This window comes from Brachyistius frenatus, unplaced genomic scaffold, assembly GCF_029030835.1.
Source record: "Brachyistius frenatus isolate BFR_SWC_R1_liver_20210118 unplaced genomic scaffold, ASM2903083v1 Contig_14, whole genome shotgun sequence".
Taxonomy (NCBI): Eukaryota; Metazoa; Chordata; class Actinopteri; family Embiotocidae; genus Brachyistius; species Brachyistius frenatus.
Genome location: NW_027210613.1, coordinates 2729715 through 2748965, shown reverse-complemented (window position 1 = coordinate 2748965; position 19251 = coordinate 2729715). Strand labels below are relative to the sequence as shown.

The following is a 19251-nucleotide window of genomic DNA, read 5'->3' as shown; positions in this document are numbered from 1 at the left end:
CATGAGAAGAGAAAAACATATTTGAGATGCCAGGAGAGAACAACACTGTCACAGTATTTATGACAATATCTCATTACAATAACTCACTGACACCTTCCTCGTAATGTCCACTATTTGGTTCTTTGGAATTACAGATCGAACAATATAGGTGAGATGGTCGAAACATAAACGAAAGCACAATGATGAATGAAAAGGTAAAGTGGTTGTGATGTAACAGGAAGAGAACCAATTTGATCCTTTTATTAAAATTAAAAAGTTAAATTGGCTGTCCTGTTAGTGTAGTCTGAATTTAAGGCCCCCTCCTAATTTCAAAGTACAAAAGATACTGAAACAAAGAAAAACTAAAGCTGTGACATTAAAAGAAGTGAAGCCAATAAAAGTGTCACATTAAATTATAATAGGTTTATTGTATGACAAATAGTTCCGACCCAGCGATCTGATTGGTCAACAGAACATTTCAACTATGCTCAAATCAGCATGAAGTACACCCTGCTCTTCACTTGAAATATCACTCCGCCTTCTCAATGGGAATATATAATTGGAATTGAATTTCATATAATATGCAATATAATGTTGTTTATATTTGTAATAGGCCTACTAATTGTGACTCATTTGGCAACATCTGGTCTCTTTAGGTCCATTTTTGTCGCTCCGAGCAGCCGTACCATAACACTACAGATAGTCGCGCACTTCCGATCCTTAAGCTTGACCGGTAATGTTTTAACACGACACGGTGCTAAAATCTTAAAAATACATGACTCCGTCGATAACTTTTTTCATCGGATATCTTACTTACAACGAGATTGAGTGATCTAAGCAGTTTGGTGTTTCTATGTGCTGTATTTATTCAGTTTGAGAAACCATCTCTAGAAAGTAATAAAATGGACTAGAGCTCGTCTCTGTTGCTACGTTGTTACTAAGGGTCGGACTACTTCCTGGAGTGGTAAACACTGCATACATTACATTCGTTTCTACTGATGCGATTGATTGTTTTCCAGTTGTTAGTCATACCCCATGTGTTGCCATGGAAACGGAGGTCACACTAACAAAAAGTTGTATATTTTGAGAGGGAATTGTCCCACAATATGAATACATTTTGTTTACATATTTTATTTAGTTGGTAACTTGTTGTAAAATCGCAATATCACACTGGAGGGTGTGTTTTAACGTCATTATTGGCAGCTGACCGCATCGCTGTCATGCCAATAATCACGTTAAAGAACACCCTCCAGTGTAATGTTGCTTGTACTAAATCGGACAAATTGAACTGAAGAACACAGTGCACTGCAGGCTGCCAATTTTTAAGTTGAAGGTGTCTGAATGCGAGTGCTATAAACCTCTATAAAACACATATCATCATATAAGTTCAAATGAATCAATCAGAAGATGTTAAACATTTATCTGGGACAAAAAAAACATTCAAGAACATTTCAGGTTTTGTGTAAATTGCAACCTCTTTTAGTTTTTTTACTTTGTTGCAATTGAAAATGTATTCACAATGTCACATGATGTCGGTTAAATGACAGAGGTCTTTAACATATACTGTGCAAGACTCTTTATTTTCCACATCTTATTCAGATTCTTTGTAAATGAATACACATCTTCTACTGCATATGATTCTCCAAGCTCTGAGAAACGGCAACAAATCAGACACGTGACGATTTAGCCTCCCTCAGTTTCCAACTGCACACCATCAAAGCAGAAGAGCTGCACTTCTCTGAAGATCTTCAAGAAAGTGAAAGGTCTCGTGATACAACCAGTCCAATTGTTTTAATGCAACATCAGCATAGGCATCATTTTGATTACGCCAAAAATAATTTCAGTCACTCATTCCACAGATTTAAGTAAAACACACAGGCCAACCCGGCCATACTGTCACCGTGTATCACAGGTGCGCCGGACTTGTTTCCAGGTTCTGCGCGGGGTCTGAAACTACGCACCTTACAAGATGTTTGGTTCTCGTGTCGTTTATTACATGCTGGTTGGAAGTTTTTGTTTCCTGTTCTTGGCCGCGACCCCCGTCTTCTCATATTCCATTTTCTCCTGGATGTACTCCTGCTTACACTCTTCAAAAAACGCAGGGTCCTTGTAGCTGGTGGAAGACAAAAGGTACGGCAACATCATTATGATGGCGACTGTGCTGTTTGGAGACTGCTGAGACTGGAGAGGCAATAGTTGAAAGTGTCAGCGAAGGGTGGGCCACAGTGGGTAAGCCCACGTAAAAGCTATTGGTGGGTGTAATAACACAGAGGGAGCCACCTTACTGTGTCTGTGCTCCAGACAGGAGTGCAAAATACTCACTGTTGCGTCAGGCATTCTTTCAGGGCTGCATTCTCCACTCGACACTTAAACACCATGAAGAAGCCAGATTCTTTACAGCAGTGGCTGAAGGCTGGAGGGAAGTGGAGAAGAAGGTGGAAAAGAGAGGAAGATATATTAGCAGAAAAAGAGGGAAACGGTTCAACATGTACAAACCCCATTTTCAGAAAAGCTGGGGACATTTAACGTAAAATGCAATAAAAACAAGAGTCTGCGACTTGTTCAGTTTTATTCATCTTTACTTAATCAACAAACGTACAAAGAAAAGATTTCCAAAGTGTTTTCACTGACCAGATTAATTGTATAATGTAATTATAAATACATTTTGAATGTGTTGCCTACAACACACTCAAAAAAAGTTGGCATCGAGGCAAAATTAGAAAGAAAAGGTCATAGAATATTCAAGTTGGGAATTTAGAGAGACATATGCAGCTGTGAAAGTGACAGCTTTTCCCAGAGAATCAATGGTTTCTTCAGCAACACCACGCCAGGCCTCATTCTGCACGAGGCTTTGTAGACACAGTGTGCGTGTGCTTGACTTCCTTTACTGCAGTCCAGATCTATCTCCTATTGAAAATGCATGCCGCATCAGAAGGTTGAGAATCAGGCTACGGTGACCGCGGACTGTTGAGCAACTGAACTCTTGTATCAAGCGAGACTAGGCAAAACGTTTACTTGCGACAATCCGTGTCTTCAATTTCCAAACAATAAAAAAAAAGTCTAATTAAAAGGAAAGGTGATGTGATGTGACACAGGGCCTCAGCATTCATGTCCTAAATTCATTTGCAACATACAATTAAGATGGTCAGTGAAAACTGTGGAAATCTGTCTTTGTACTTTATTATTGAATAAAGGTTCAAGAGAATTAATGAAGTTACGGATGTTTGTAACATTTTACATGAATTCACCATCTTTTCTAAGAAAGGGGTTCGTAAAATAGCCTCAATAAAAATGTATCCAAGCAGCTACAAGCAAAAGCGAGTTGGCTCTCGTTTCCACGAGGAACTCGTTCTTCGGTCGTGTCCCTTATCAAACTGAAACCCATGTTTCCTTGTTCGTTGAAGCTCTAAACGTAACTGTACCGGCTGCAGAGTGGGTGTATCAGTGGTCGCCCTGTTTACACACATCCCACCATTCGCAAATATACACACATCTGTACCCTCAAGAATTAAATATAGGTTATGCTTCACCGATCACGGTGCCCGATGAGGCCCGGGCGTAGATGGTGTTTCTTACAATAACCAAGCTACAAAAACGGAGCTTTTCCAGAAATCACGTGCTCTGCGTTATTAGAAGCGTGAGACATGTGACATGAAGGCCACCGGTGTCATTAATGGACAAGAGCCAAATGCTTGTGAGTTTTGAAAACCCTTACAGACAAGAGAATTTGTGCAAATGGTTGCAATTTATTAAAGATAGTTACGTACAAGTTTAACCTTTGCTACATGTCAGTCTCCTCTGACCCAGCTCAGTCTCTGTATAGATTAAAGTCTAATGGGATAAAAGCATGAAATTGTAGCACGCGGTAATTGTCACTTAAGATACAAACAAAAAGCCCCTCAATACGGATGCATCAGTGACACTGTGCCCAGACTAGTGGTGTATTTCCATGTTAAACGTGAGGTCCTTGTTGTAAACAAGGTGTTGAAGACTGAGTCTTCACCTTGTTAGCAAGCTCTTTCTCAAGGCTTTAATTAAAACCAGTGCCCTCCCATGTCCCCTTTCAAATAACTGACATCATAATTACCTTTATCAGTGGCATCAGTATTATTATCACACATACTTTCATCAGGATGCAGATGTGAAAAAAAAAATAAAAAAAAACGAACTGCAAAACCAATTTAGAGAAGCAGAACAGTGCGACTAATCTAATCAACAGACGCTTCATCCTTGTCCCATGGTAGTAATAGAGGCTGCAGAAGGGTCGCCTTTCTGATCGCATATCGGTAGCTACACCGAAGGCAAAACTATATCAAAAGAGGCTAGTTTTATGTCAGAAGAGCCTTTTCGAAAGAAAAGTGTGATGCCACCTTCACTTTAGGGCGTTTGGTTTGCCGTTTTTAAAGATGCAGAAGTGTAGCTTGGCAGCTAGTGGAAAGCAGAAGCAAGAGGCTTGAACATTCAGGGAGATTTGGAGCTTTAGTGGAAGACACAAGGTGTGAACCTCTAATACATAATTAGTTAGAGCAGAAAATAAATGGCAGGATTTGGAGCAAGATTTCTGCATTTCTAAATCATCAAATGAACGAATTATGAAACTCCAACTTAACAAGCTCCTTTTTCACTGCCAGTACCGACTCACTTTTTCACAAGGCATTTTTCTGGATTTCGTTCTTCCCTGCAGGCGCCATGTCCTCAATTCACTGTAGTTACTTAAGGGCAAGCAACGCCGCATGAAACTACTGTGACATCGTCTTCAATGCAACACAAACAAGAACAATGGAGGATATTGTTGGCAACCCAACAGAGGAAAGTCTGCACCTCCTCCATGTACCACAGTGAGGTTTTAATCATGTAGTCCAGTGAATTTAAAAACAAATTGTGGCCGCTATAGTAGGTTGGCAAGTTAACAATGGAGAGTTTGCGCCGGACACACACACACAGTGAAACAGTAACTTTGACTATTCTCTCTGACCAATCAGTGGTGTACAGAGTTTTTAACTTTTATTATCAGATTAGCTTGCTTGGAACCTCAATGGAGGTGATACTTAAAAAGTGGCAGCTATCAGTACTATCCACAAGTTTTGCCCGAAGAGAAATCAAAAAAAGAAAAGAGTTGAGTAGATTCAAGCCAAAACAGAACCAGCAGTGGAAAAGGTGCAAAAGACGGAAAGGTAAATTGACTTTTTGTTTGTGCATGTTTTGGCTTTTGGGATCCAAACACGGGCCGAATGAACTCAATTTACAACCAATTAGCTTTCTGCAAATCAAAGTCTCGCAAAAATGCAACAGTACTCAATATGAAAGTAGTTGTCATTGAGTATGTGAGTTGTTCCAATAGTTTGATTCTGAAAAACACGTGACTGTATTAACATGAATCATCACAGCGGGACAAATCATGTCAGGCAAAACTGCAAAGATGTTGTGTGCAGGTCAGTTGTACTGACTGTTTGAACAACAAAGCAGACAATACACAACCGGAAGGTGTTTGGAGGCATATATGCAGAGACAGGTAACACAGGAAAAGATTTTTTTTTCACTTTTCTTAGTAATATACAATCATAGACATACATCCAGGAGCCCAGTGCAAACACAAACATACAGCATAGAAAGCGGCGGATGAAGGTGTGAAAATGAGTGGAAAGAGAAGCAATGTAACGTGAGGGGGGTTTCCACTACCCACACTGCCACTGTCCCATTACTTCGGGCTGCATGTGCACACCAGCTCGTGCAGGCTGTCATCAGATTTCTAGAAACACATTGATGAGGCTGGCAACTACTGGCATGCCAATTGGCCTGCTCTGCTTTTCAGACAAAATAAGAGCACATGAGAAACAGTGGCAGGAAACAGGATCAAAAGGCCAAGAACAGGAACAAGAAGGCTAAAAGACATTCCTTAGAAGGGAAATATCCAACAGATGATGTTTGACAACAGGTGATGGAGTTACCATGTAAAAAAAAAAAAAAAAAGAGTAATTTTCAGGGAAAAGTCAAAGTGAAACCAAAACTAATTTAATCAAAAGTATATCGTGTACAAAAAAACAACGTGGACCTTGGTTTGGACCTCAATTCGGACTTTTAGGTGTAAAAATGCCCTCAGACAAAAAAGTGTGGCGAGTAGACTACTAGAAGCAGATTTTCAGCAAAAAAAACAAAACAATGAACATAAATTTAACACAAGCTTTGCATCATAATTTCACACGAGGTAACAGACAGTTCCTAAAACTAGCAGTGTTCTAGTGTGAAGCTCGACTCTAATCAGAACCAAATATTATTCTAAATTGATCAGAATGGGAGATTAATGATTCTATTCTACAAATCACTGCTCATTCACGCTGACAATAATAATGCTTCGGTTGTACAAATCCCTGACCTTAATTAAGAATGCAGTATTGTAGTAGGTTACCTTTTGACTTTTTATTTCAGAAAACTTTGATATTTTAGAAAATACAAAAATTTAGAAAAAATATGCAATTATACTGTTGGATTTAAAAAGGAATAACTGATTTCTCATTGCATAAGCATGCATGTACTTCGGGGGGGGGGTTGCACTGAGCAGTATATAGAAAGACAACGTGCTTTGTGACTTTGTTTCACTGTACATAACATGTCTTGTTACATTTTACTTGTAAGATATTTCGGTCTGTATGCAGCTCTTTTGGAGGTTGTTGTTTATGGTGCTTTTGCACTCTTTCACGTTAGCTCACTGGCTTGTGTAGTACTTGAATTTTGACAGAGGGTAGTGTTGTCTCAAAACGCACAGTCCTTCTGATCTTACTGGAAATAACCGTAGCATTTGAATGCATCACCTGCCAACATATCTACAGGCTTTTATTATTTTACCCGGAAATGAACGTGTATTTGTGCCCTCTGTTTAACACACACAATAAACACACCGATGGCTTCTGCCCAACAGCAGTAAAGAGGTACGTAGTGAAAAATAAACACTTTTGTTGTTGTGTTTTGTGTTTGGACGATTACAATTTGCACTGTTGTCGTGGGGTGTTTCGCAACGCCTGCGGCTTCCTCCAATGCTGCGAGATACCAATTCAAGACACGTTGCACTGGTAGTCCCTTTTCGCTACGTAGCCAAGATGGCGACCGTGGAGGGTGAAAAGTGTCCAGAGGTTCACACTCAAAAGTTTGACTCCATCCGGGTACTTACAGTGGACTGTATTTTTCCAACACATGACAAGCGAACACACTTGTGCACTCCAAATAGTGAGCGTTAGCACACGAGTACACAATTCAAGACAAGAGCATTTGACTTCTCATCGCAAGAAAAGAACAGGTGAAACCAATTTTACTGACGGGTCCTTCTAAGACACCGATCACTGAGCCAGTCATTATTATTACGAGTCAAACACACCTGTGTTTTTCAGAAGGTCTGCCACGGGAAAGGTTTATTTCCCCATTAAACCGCCATGCACACACGACTGACTGAAAATGGGGCCGCTGGGCTTTAAAACGTACTGTACCGACACCTAAAGAAATGTACAGGCATCAACTTACAGACAACGCATGTTTATTACTTCCAAAAAAAAAAAAAACGATCAAATAACATCCTCATATATCTCACACACAGAAACACACCTTCAACCTTCTCAGCACAGAGCTCCCGGGCTTTCTCCCTCATCATCTTGGGGATCAGTACGTCCTTCTCCACATGTCTCAGCTGGACCTCTGCAGATGATGCAGGGCAACAAGAAAGGCACACGGAAATCATCATCATCATCATCATCATCATCATGTCTTTTTCTGGTAATTTTGAGAGACTTTTGCTGGAACACGTGCTGTTGTTGTTGTTGTTGTTGATTTCATCCATGCAGATGACGAATAGGGTTCAAGGCAGTCAAAACCTTTAAACGTGGACCATTAAAGACGGTGGCGGACACGTGACTTTGCTCACATATGAAGAAGTATTCATCATTTGCCTTTACTGGAGACAGCCGCTTAGCTAGCATTACTATACACTACAGACACGAGTCTTCCTCACGTTGGATATAAAGAGCGAGCAAAGAACATCTCGGATGCTTTTCTAATTGTTAACGGCGTGTCATGAGAGGCGTGCAACGCATTTAAAACAGCACCAGTGATGATTACCTGCGTGTGTTGCCTCCATTACAGTGATGTTTCTCAAAATATTACAAAACTGAGCCAATGTGACCTCGCTCGCGAACGTTCAAAACACTTCCGCTGACGTCATCGCGCGGTTTAAAGAACTACAGATCCCAGAATCACGTGCAGACCTCGCTTCAGTCATGCCCTGTGGACAGTCCGCGACACCTGACGAAGTGATGCTCCGACTGTCAAAAAGGTGGTGGTTTAGCTCCGCGGTTGTTTCATTACTATAGTCATTACTATAGTGGACAGTGGTAAATAATTCCTGTTGATTTATCATCTAGGTTTGAAGAGACAGCCATAATAATAACAACAACAACAACAAGATGAAGTCTGGTATCATCAGTCATTGACCTTATCAATAATCACATCAAATCTGTATAACCACCTGAATGCAACAATATTCCTGTTAGAAGTTGATGCTAAACCCATATAAAATTAAAAATCTGATATTTTGTTGAGACTGTGCCGAGGAGCTGTAGACTTGATTTTGAATAGCCTGTCTGAAGCTATACGGTATATCACTGTAAGGACTGCATACTGTACTGAGGTGGTCTTGTTTATATCTATTTGTATTGGTGTTTTTTTTAATATAACTGTGTCAGGGTCATGAATGGATTAATACAGATTAGTATGTTCATTTGTTAACAGTCTTTTAAAAGTAATCTAAAAATACATTTTGACAGGTTGCAGCAGCAAAAGCACAGGTTGAAGGGGTATGATAAACACTTGTGCTTTTCCTTCTATGGCATGCTTTGTCAGCTTTATATAATATATTGTAGTCCATTTTAACATTATAAATCTCTTTAGCAAAATGTTACAGTTCATTTGATCTTATAGGCCATTAGGTTGAAGCTGTAAAAACTGTGCTATGATGAGATGAGCATCACAGACAAATTAAACAGTGTTTTTGCAGCTTAAGCTTTGCAACATTTAATTGAGGAATGCCCAAATAGAAAATGTATTTGCGATATTTTCCTAATAACTACAAAGTTACTTTTACATAGTTACATGTTTTTTTAAATGCAAAAGGATACACAATTTAAAATAGAAAATCTATTATGTGGACCAACTAACAAGAGTGAAATAAAATAATGGCAAAATGGTGGGAAAATACTCCTGAGAGTACGTAGACATCCAACCACAATGCATCTGAGTTGCAACCACAGACTGCATGTTGAGCACAGTAAGCCTGACCACATTCAGCTGTGTGGCGGACCGGCTGTCTAGATCCCATGCAAAGAGGGCCCACCTGTTCAATCAAAGAAAGACAGGTACACACTCACAGACACACACACACACTTTAAACAAAAGACAGTCTTCACACTTTTAGTGAGACTATAGACTACAATAATAAACAGATGTAAGCTATCCACCTCCACATCCAAACCACACACACACCCAGTGCGCCTTCACAACTCACACTCACCCACACACAAAGGTGATGTAGTGAATCTTTTGCCTGTCCTTCTGAAGTTCTCACGGCTCTACGACCTTACAACACTAGAGCTGACACGTTTGTCTGTGAAGGAGCTCATTCTTTTAATCTACAAATCAAAGGTCAGAAAGAGCAAAACTGTGATTTCTGCAGACAGAAAAAAGTCAGCTTTAACAAAAAGAGGCCACAGGCCATCACCTGTATGCACAGCATATGCTTTTATTTTTATTTTGGTTACCCTACAGACATAGACACATAGACAGATGGATACACACATCTCCAAGCCCAGACAGCACACTCTTCTGTTTCCACCCCTCCTGACACCAGGTGGGCATCTGCAGATTTTAATATCAGCAGATCTCTCCAAAATGCAACACTCGCCAAATTTCCACAACAGGGCCAAATGGAGCTCATACGAATAATTGCACAACCACTGAACCAATCTGATAAAAACGATATTCTAATATCGCTTGAATACCTGACAAAACATTAACTTTATTAGATAACCCTTTATCCTGTAAATAAAGTCAAATGCAAGTACTCAAATGGTCTCTGGCACAATGTACAGTGACTTGTGGCAAAAATGTATTATGTCATATGATAAATCAAGCAACTAAGAGCAAAGGCCTGAAGATAATCCATGGTGAGAATGAAGTTTGGCACAAAAGAAATAAAAATGTTAACTTTTATTGACCAAATCTATTGCTTTGATGATGTAGGGCCAGGTTATTTTGTCAATTAATAACTAAGAGTAACTCTTAATATCAATATATATATTTAGACATGGAATAAACTACTCATGTATATCCCCTTTATGGTATCAATTTACAGCAATATACAAGATGAACATATGTAAAACAGCATGGGCCTGTTTATGATACAATCAAAACAATTCCAAGCAGACATAAGGTACTTCTAGCAGGACCATTTCCATAATTGTTCAAAGTGAAAACAGTGAAACAGTATACAGATGGGCATCTTCTTGAGGGCCATAGAACATTTCAAATGGCCGCATCTGGTCCGCAGGCCAGAGTTTGAGTAGCCTTGATGCAGGTGATGTTTTGGAAGAGTTTTGCTTTTTTGAGACAAATAAATAGCCTACGAACATAGCCTAACATAGCCTAAGAACACACTTTTGTGTTCTTTACGAAGTGACATAAACAAAATAAATTAGTCAAATGGTTTTGATGAATCATCACATTTAATGTGCAGCATGCAGGTCCAAAAACTTTCTATTTAATATAAGGATATAGCAGCTAAATGCTTCCCTCTTTGTAGGAAAACATCAAATTATGTGTATCATTTTCAAATATCTTGTAAAAGCATTTAAAGTTTCAGCTTGATGACTCCACATATTTCTTTTCACTGAACACAGCTATCATGACTCCTGTCACCCCTTAATCAAAGAAAACTTCCCTTATATTACTTTCTGACCAAGCAAAAAGACACAAAATACACAGAACCACCAGATGCTTATTTGTCACAAGTGCAAAACTTTTTGTAGATTGTAAAACATAAAACAGATGTAAGTGTGGTGAGATACAAATGTAGTAAAGCTGTGAAATATTCAGTTATCTTCACTAATCCACTTCCCTACTTACAGGCTGAGACGGTCCTTGCTTCCTCTCTTTATTAAAATGTTGTTTATCATTCCACCTACATTGTCAAAATCAGTAACTAAAAATGCATTTTGATGTTTTGTTTAAAACCGTTAACGGCATGGACAGTCAGCTTGAAGAAGCTCCTCACACCATGGGAAATATTTGTTGATCCACGGTACTAAACAATAACCTTGCTGTATACAATATAATCCGTTCACATCATAGAAGAGTATAAATCTTTCTAAATGTGCCTTTAAAACAATGTCCTCGTCTATAAGATACTTTACAAGATGGAAAAAGAATTACATAAATGGCTGATTTCAAGAACATGGAAGATAACATAGAAATTGAACCCTGACCAGGTCCAGTTGGCTCTGCAGTGAAAAGTGCTCACTACCCCAGGTAGCATGCTGGCTGATATGGCAGGGGCACGGGCTCCCAACACTGATCCAATATTACCCAAGCAGCAGGGCCCCCATGAACCTGGCAGAAGGAGGTTAGCAAAGTTAAACCCTCTTACTACATGCCTCACTGCTCAGGGCCAACCACCAGCTCCTCCAACTGTCCACTGACGGCCACAAAACAAGGCCCCTGTCAGAGAATGTTAAAGGGTCACTGACACTGACACCTCTTCGACTTGTGAGTCTCCAGAAAACCAATTATTGATGAATGATTGATCTGTTTTATCTATGACAGAACAGGGATTTACAATCCTGTTAACCCACTGATTAAAGTGGAAGAAAATACTGTAAAACATAAAGGAGGTAAAAGCCTTACTGCAATAGATACGAGGAGAAATTTTAAGTTTCTACAGTGTAAACATTTCATGACTGATCTTTAAAATAATTTTGATGAGTCTCGTAAAATCGAGAAAGTATATAGATTGTATTTTTCTGCAGTCTCCTCTTCTCTGTGGCCCCAGCAAGAAGGAGGACGTGAGTTCTGACTTCCTCGTCTGCTCTGCTGCCTCCGTCCCCACTCCTCTGTGTGTCTGTGACTTCCAAGACATTGCTCAGCCGGCAGATGGGGTGTGGAGATGAGATTTTAGAGAGTGTTTAAGCCCGAGCTGCGGGGAGCATCTTCAGGGTCGGTGGAGAGCAGATAATCCAACGGCTCGGGTGAGGGGATTACAAACCTACAGGCAGACCTCTGCTGTTGAGTCCTGCTGTGGGGCACCTTCCACAGGTCATCCCTGTGACATTTGGCTGCGGCAGTTATTGTCAATGTCAAGTAAGTGTATCATGATATTAGAATGAGTCACAGCTTGATGGCTTCACCTTTCTTTGTTGCTGATTTATTGCACACAAAATTGTAAACATTTCTGCTGTTTCAAGAAACCAAACATTTTTACATTATCATCAGTCTCTCTGCTTCTTTTGTGTATTTTATCCAGAGCAGATGTATGTAAGAAAAAAATAAGGAAAAGAATTGACTGGATAACAGTTTACTCTGTCTGAAATCATACAGGTTTTGAAGCTTTAATGGCATATTGTGTCACTGAATCACTTGACACCTTGGGAAAAATGAGTGAAACCCAAATTTTAAAGGAAAATTAACAATGGAAAATAATTATTCCTGGACACCTCACCCACCTTCCTAGAATAAAGTTATACCGTGATATTTAAATGGTCCAGAATGCCTTTTTGCTCACACTGGCTCTGGTTTTGTTGGCACCACCCGAGCAATGTCAGGATGCATTTCCTCTCAAGCAAGTGAAGGGGTCTGCCACTGTGCCACAATCTGCACCCGCTTCTCAGGCAGGCTAAACCCTTTGACACCACAGTTTTTAATTAAAATTACATTAGGAGTAATCAGCCAGAAGAGTTGGGGATGGAGGTCAGAGGGATCGATGGGAGGGGCAGGTGAGCGAAGGGAAGTGGTTTGGATGGATGGTACTGAGACCCTAAACCAGTGATCTCTGCTGTTATTAGGTCAGGAAAGATGCTGCGATTGCCGTTCCTGCTCATCTTCTGGTTGTTTTTCTGGTGTCAAACATTTTCTTTCTTTGTCTTCATCTAATGTACATTTAAAAAACAAAAAGTAACAATATAAAAAGATCATTCAATGGCACATCTCTCAGTCTCTTGTGTTGTAGATCAGTGCTGCTCTGAAGTTGTTACCACAGATCACATAAAAATACGACAAACTAATTAGCAGACAGTGAATGCAAAAAAGTTTGAGAGCTCCCTCCAGTTATATTGTGTTTCAGTCCTGCTCAGTGGTGAGTCCAAAAATCAGTTTGTAAAATTAAGTTGTTGAAAGCCCTTTTTTTTTTTTTTTTTTGGAGGAGACGCATCTGGCTTTCTCACTGCATCTGTAAAAGAGGAAGACTAAATGTTAATATGACTTCTTTTTTCCCAGAAACAGGAGAGGGCTGAAGAGAGAAGGGTACAAAGACCCCATTCGTTCTCACTTGAGGGGCTCTCTCCAAGATAATTATAAGCTTTATGAAAGTACACAGCAGCAAAAAGTAGAAGAAACCCACCAAAAGAATGGATAGACAGGAGAAGAAAATTACTTTTCCCCTCTGCCTTCGCTTTATGCCCCCTTTAACAAGAGATGAGACGGCAATGGATGGAGGATGCCTTCTTCAGGAGGCATCCTGTGGCTTTTTTGCGGCGAGGCAAAGAGGAACGAGGGACAGCCCTTCTTGTGTTTCTTTCATTCATTAAGGCAGCACACCTTTGACCATTCTACAATGACCAAAGTTTCCCCTCATTACATGGTCCATCATGATGAAAAGATGAAGAGGACAGAGACAAGAACGAGGAGGAGAGCAGAAAAGAAGACCACACCATTGGAATAGGAGTTTGATATAGAATCCCCTAGCACTAAACAACACCAAAGAGAACATCTTGTCTTTTGATCAAGTTTTTTCTACATCTTTTTTCCCTTTCTCTGTCCTTTTTCCTAGAATATGATCCTCCAGGCTTCTGTACCCACATTGCCTACACTGCGCTGAGTGTCTGAATGCAGTTAATTATCTAAAAGGAAAAGTTTGTACCTGTTGAAAAGCTATCCTTGGTTGCTTGGCTTGTTAATGCCAACAAAAAGCAGCCATAGCGGATGGTCAGAGGACACCACATGCTGCGGAGAGCCTTTCAGACATGTCCCTAATAAGAATGCAGTGGTGAGAGCTCCTCTGAATGCACGCAGGGGAGGGGAAGATAGGTAGGAAAGAGAAAAGAAAAGAAAGGGGAAAAAAAAAACATCTTTTACCTCTCCATCTATAATTACTCCAAATGAAGAATAGGCTGAAGAAATTGCTGGGGAGACTTTCCATTATGACAGAAAAAAACCCATCAAGAGGAGAAGGCAAAGCACAAGATCGATAGTTTTTTAATGGATGGAAGAAAGAGAAGTTTTTGTAACATCTCAGAAGTAGCCATGTATGTGCATCACAGTGTGTATGTGTGTGAGACTGTGCTTACGTGTATGCTCTAGTAAAATCAGATTTGTGACTTCTACATGCACAAAAGTCCAGACTCCCTTCATTCACTGTATATGCAATATGTTTAAGTGCAGTCATGCTACAGACCATACAGTCTTTATACACAGTCTATGCTACGAATACACTCTGTATTGAACTAGGAATCGAATCAGCTTTAGGGCCACACCCTCCAGATATTTTAGTATTTGCTTTTATGCGTGCAAAGACTACTTCTTCACCTGCTTTCAAAATATGCATCCATATTGTTTTCAACCATCTTTATGCATTATGGTTTCAGGTTGTCCGTCCATCCATCCTGAACACAATAGCTCTGGAACGCTTAGAGGGAATGTCTTCAAATTTGGCAAAAACATTCATTAGGATTGGACTCAAGGATGAACTGAGGTCAATGTCTCTGTGGCCTCACAATTCACATTTTTGGCTACAACTCAAGAATATAAATTATGACAACATTTCACACAAATGTCCATCCATCCATTATCTATACCGACTTTATCCTGAACAGGATCACAGGGGGGATGGAGCCTATCCCAGCTCACTTAGGGTGAAGGCAAAGTACACCCTGGACAGACCACCACTCCATCACAGGGCCAACACAGAAACAAAGACCACTCACACCTAAGGGTAATTTGTAGAACCACCAATTAACCTGAGGTGCATGTTTTTGGATGGTGGGAGTAAGCTGAAGAGAACCCATGCAGCCACAAAGGGAGCATGCAAACTCTGCACAGAAAGGTGGAGTTTGCCTAGGCCTGGATTTGAACCCGGAACCTTTTTGCTGTGAGGCGATCATGCTAACCATTGCACCACTGTGCCCACAAATGTCCAAAGGGATAAAAATGATGAAGTGATAACGTTTTATACCCAAAAGGTCAAAAGACAACCTTACTGTGACATCAAAATGATCTGCAAAAACTCTTTATTAAAAAGTCTTTATTTAACACCATACCTCAGGAACAGCAGGGGAGACTGGGACCTTATTTTACATTTGGTAAGATGCTGATTTGGTGACACTAATCTTGTATGTGCACCATAGACTGTATATAAAAAAAAATGGATGTAACCGCTGTGACGTTATCTTTTAAAGCTCAGTTTATCACCAACTTAGCAGTGCCTGAGTCAGCCTGACTCCTGGCTAATTAGAAAAATGGGAAAAGAGGTGACGCGTGGGTGGAGCTGGGTACATAAAATCTGGAGCGTCAAACAGTTATGGTCAGTTATGGTTCGACATTTTACCAAGGGGGTTTATGGGGGACTGAAAACTCAAAACTGAAGCCAGGTTAAGAAGGCCATTCGAGGAATTGCAGTTCTTGGCACTTAATTTTTCAGCTGCTTGGTTTCCACTTGCTGCTTGGTTAAACTGTGGTGATTGTTTAGATATTCTGTGCTGCTGGGTTCATGATGTGTGTGTAGCATCCACACTCAGCCCAGTATCACCGCAAAGCATGTCATAGACACGCCCATCCAGGGCAGCAAAACGTGAGGTAGCTGTGTCTGGCGCTGTGAGAATAACACATTTTCCTTTTGTGGTTGGATGTGTCAATTATATGCTTTGCAGGTTGCCATACTTTTGTAACTTCTTTGCAACAAAATAAATATTTGAATCATTGTTTACTGTCAAATAATTTTATATACCAAACATGGGAACAATAAGGATTCCTTCAAATTCTTCACTATGTGAGTCTGGACTGATATGGACTTAAACTGCAACTTCACTAGTTGGTGGAGGCAGACAATCATGAGACGGTAATTCTAATGTTCTCTTCATTTTTTTTTTATTCAAGTAGATACCTGAGGCAACAGGGCTGTCTCATGTCTGCACTCTGTTAGCGTCAGAAAGAGACGTTGCTTTTCTTTTTTGCTGACAGCCATCTGTGAGAGTGTGACCCCACTGACCTGGGAAGAAGTACCATCTTGTGTTGTGAATAGCCTGTAAAATGTTTTCACACTTTCACAGGGAGAGTCGTGTGTGGTTTGGGAGAGGTCAAGCTTGGCCCACAGTCTTCATCTTGTCATCAGCCCCTTCACACCTTGGAATAATACACAAATACACACAGCAGTGACAAGCACAGGGACAAGGTGTTACACAAAGCAGAATGTACACATAGAGGTGAACACTTGGGTTGGGTTCTCGTAGCTGTTGCCATTTTGAATTCGATTCCAAATGATTTAGATCCAAATCAAATACATTTTGAGTTATAGCTCTTGACAGGTAGTAACAGTCTCGTTAAGTTTATAGCTTTTGGTACTTCAGAGTCTTAATTGTTAATCCAATAAGAGATGCAATTCATTAAGCAAGTTCAATAGTAGACTCACTGTGAACAGAATACAATCACAACCTTTACAGACACGCAAATTAAGTGTATCTCTTCTCTGGCAGCCTAATTTGCTCAGCTGCTGTGTCACACAAGCAGAATATGAATGGGCTATTTTAGAGGGTTTTATTTGTCAATGATCCTCTCTGACACAGTGACTAGCACGGAAGGTTTGAGAGCAAACTGCTTTTATGGGATCAGTAGGTGTGTGTAAGTCTGTAATAAATGGCACTAAAATTGGTGAAAAATACACCGTGCAAAGGATGATGCAAATCAGGACCCTATCTAAAAGCAGTATGTTTATTCAATATAGACTCGTTGATTCAGTGCGCTGTGACTGTGTGCTTGTCTGTGTGTGTGTGTGCATTAGATGGGGACAAGAGTGGGGGTACAGAAGAACAGAGGCCTCACACAGGTGCTAAAATATACAGCGAGAAAAACTCAGTGAGAATGTGACAGCTGAACAATGGGGAGGAATGGGGCTGGTATGGAGAAGTTGTGCTTTGTAATAACAATTTATTTGTTTTTTTTAATACTAAAGTGTATTTTCACCAGGAAACCAATATATGGTCTGAAATAAAGGAATTGTTTAGTGAAAGGTTTTCTCTGGGGATTTCTTTTTTCTTTTTTTTAAATTAATAAATCATTTCCATTTCTACCAGGTATAAAGGCTGATTGTAATCTATATTAATAAGGAAAATGTAAGAATTTTTTTTTAATAATGTTTATGTCCTCAAAAATTATGGATAACATTTCAGACATTGCCAACTTTTTATAAGATTTACCTTCTTCTGCTCCATGTTGTCTGCCACTTTCTCCTGATAAACTCCTGGCACCACTGAAGTAAACACACACACACACACACACACACACACACACACACACACACACACACACACACACACACACACACACACACACACACACACACACACACACACACACCCTACAAGGACAAACAGCACAGGGAGCAAGGAAGCAGCCTCTCAATTATCAACCTCTCCTCACTGCTCTCGACACCTCATGTTTCTCTGTTAATGATTGGATTAAAGCACTGATTAAGATGCATTTAACTCATAAATAGCAGCTCCCACTCACATACCATTGAAAAGCCCGAACCTCAAGTAGGATAGACAAAGGTGACACATTATCAGGGGGGTTTGTGCGTGGGAGGAGGAACTGGACATGTGTGTCACCTTGGCTTTTGCTATACAACCAAAGATTTGGGTCAGAACAAAAATGTAGTATTTTGTGATTCAGGGGTTATAATACTTGAGTGAAGAGGAACATTGCTTTTTACCCTTTTTTAGTTAAGGAGGGCTGATAATAGGGAAGGAAAAAAGCCCAACATAGGTCTAGAAGTGAGCACACACAAAAACTATGGCTGGTTGTAATTACTCAAGAATATTCCATAAATTCAATTGCCTCAAAAATGTCACTGTATGTTTGTTTAATGAGTAAATTTGGATTGTGTGTAGTGTAATGGTTCTTTATTGTGTGGTAAAGACTGAATTTTTGATTGAACCATGAATCTTGATGGGAATTTTGTAGTGTCTTCTGAAACATACCAACACCAAACATTTGAATTCTTCAAGAAGAAAATGAACAGGGTTAAGATAGATCAAGGTAAATTCAAAAGATCCAGAAATCATCCCGACATAATTATATCTGTTTACCTGCTTATGTTTGATCTTTTGTCGTGGTAAACAAGGCGTTCTAAGTCACAAAGACGGTTGCCCAATTCAGAGGGGGCATTTCTACTTCCAAACTTCTAAACAAAGCCGATTAATTAACTCTCAGGCTTATACCTCTGAACCATAAAGAGCTCACAAATAACCTCAGGGGAAGTGATTACAACCATGGAAAACAATAAATCAATCAATGAATCTAATGAAGCCTGCGTGCCGTTGCTGGTATTTCACTCTTACTCTCAGTCATCTGTGGAATAACAATGGGAAAGAAGGGGCTCACAGTTAAATTGTTAATCATAATGTGATACCACAGTCAGCAAATTCCCCATATGAGAAAAACACATTCAGGGTCCTGCCTGTCTACTATGAGAGGGCACATAATGCAGAAAATATTCTTTCCACCCCACTGGAGAGAAGGACGCTCTTCCAAACAATCCAGGGAATGTATTTTTTTGTTGTTGTTTGATGTTTTTACATTGGTAAATATATAGATGTAATAAATATCTATGTACGCTCAGCCATAGCTGATACATCAGATGTAATGAGAGAATTTGCTCAACACAAGCAATATATTCTTCTTTTTTTTTAATGTATATATATATGGTCTCTATTGGAAAGTAACTGAATATATTTACTTAAGTACTGTATACAATTT

The 19251-nt window shown here is 39.8% G+C and overlaps 1 protein-coding gene across 1 annotated transcript; it reads right to left on the bottom strand.

Moving 5' to 3' along the window:
* Positions 1–1384: 1384 nt before the first annotated feature.
* On the bottom strand, positions 1385–8172 carry cmc1 (C-x(9)-C motif containing 1). The gene is made up of 4 exons (XM_069693167.1): positions 8083–8172; positions 7573–7662; positions 2302–2392; positions 1385–2092 (listed from the first exon to the last, which is right to left on the bottom strand). The coding sequence occupies exons 1-4, from the start codon at positions 8099–8101 to the stop codon at positions 1972–1974; spliced, it is 321 nt and encodes a 106-aa protein (XP_069549268.1). The 5' UTR covers positions 8102–8172; the 3' UTR covers positions 1385–1971.
* Positions 8173–19251: the final 11079 nt, after the last annotated feature.

What these genes read in the sequence shown, in the direction of transcription:
- cmc1 (XM_069693167.1), bottom strand. An exon ending in CTGTGCTGAGAAGGTTGAAG is followed by an intron (nt 2,393 to 7,572) that starts GTGTGTTTCTGT and finishes ACTTCCCTCCAG; the next exon opens with CCTTCAGCCACTGCTGTAAA. An exon ending in AAAGAATGCCTGACGCAACA is followed by an intron (nt 2,093 to 2,301) that starts GTGAGTATTTTG and finishes GTCTTCCACCAG; the next exon opens with CTACAAGGACCCTGCGTTTT.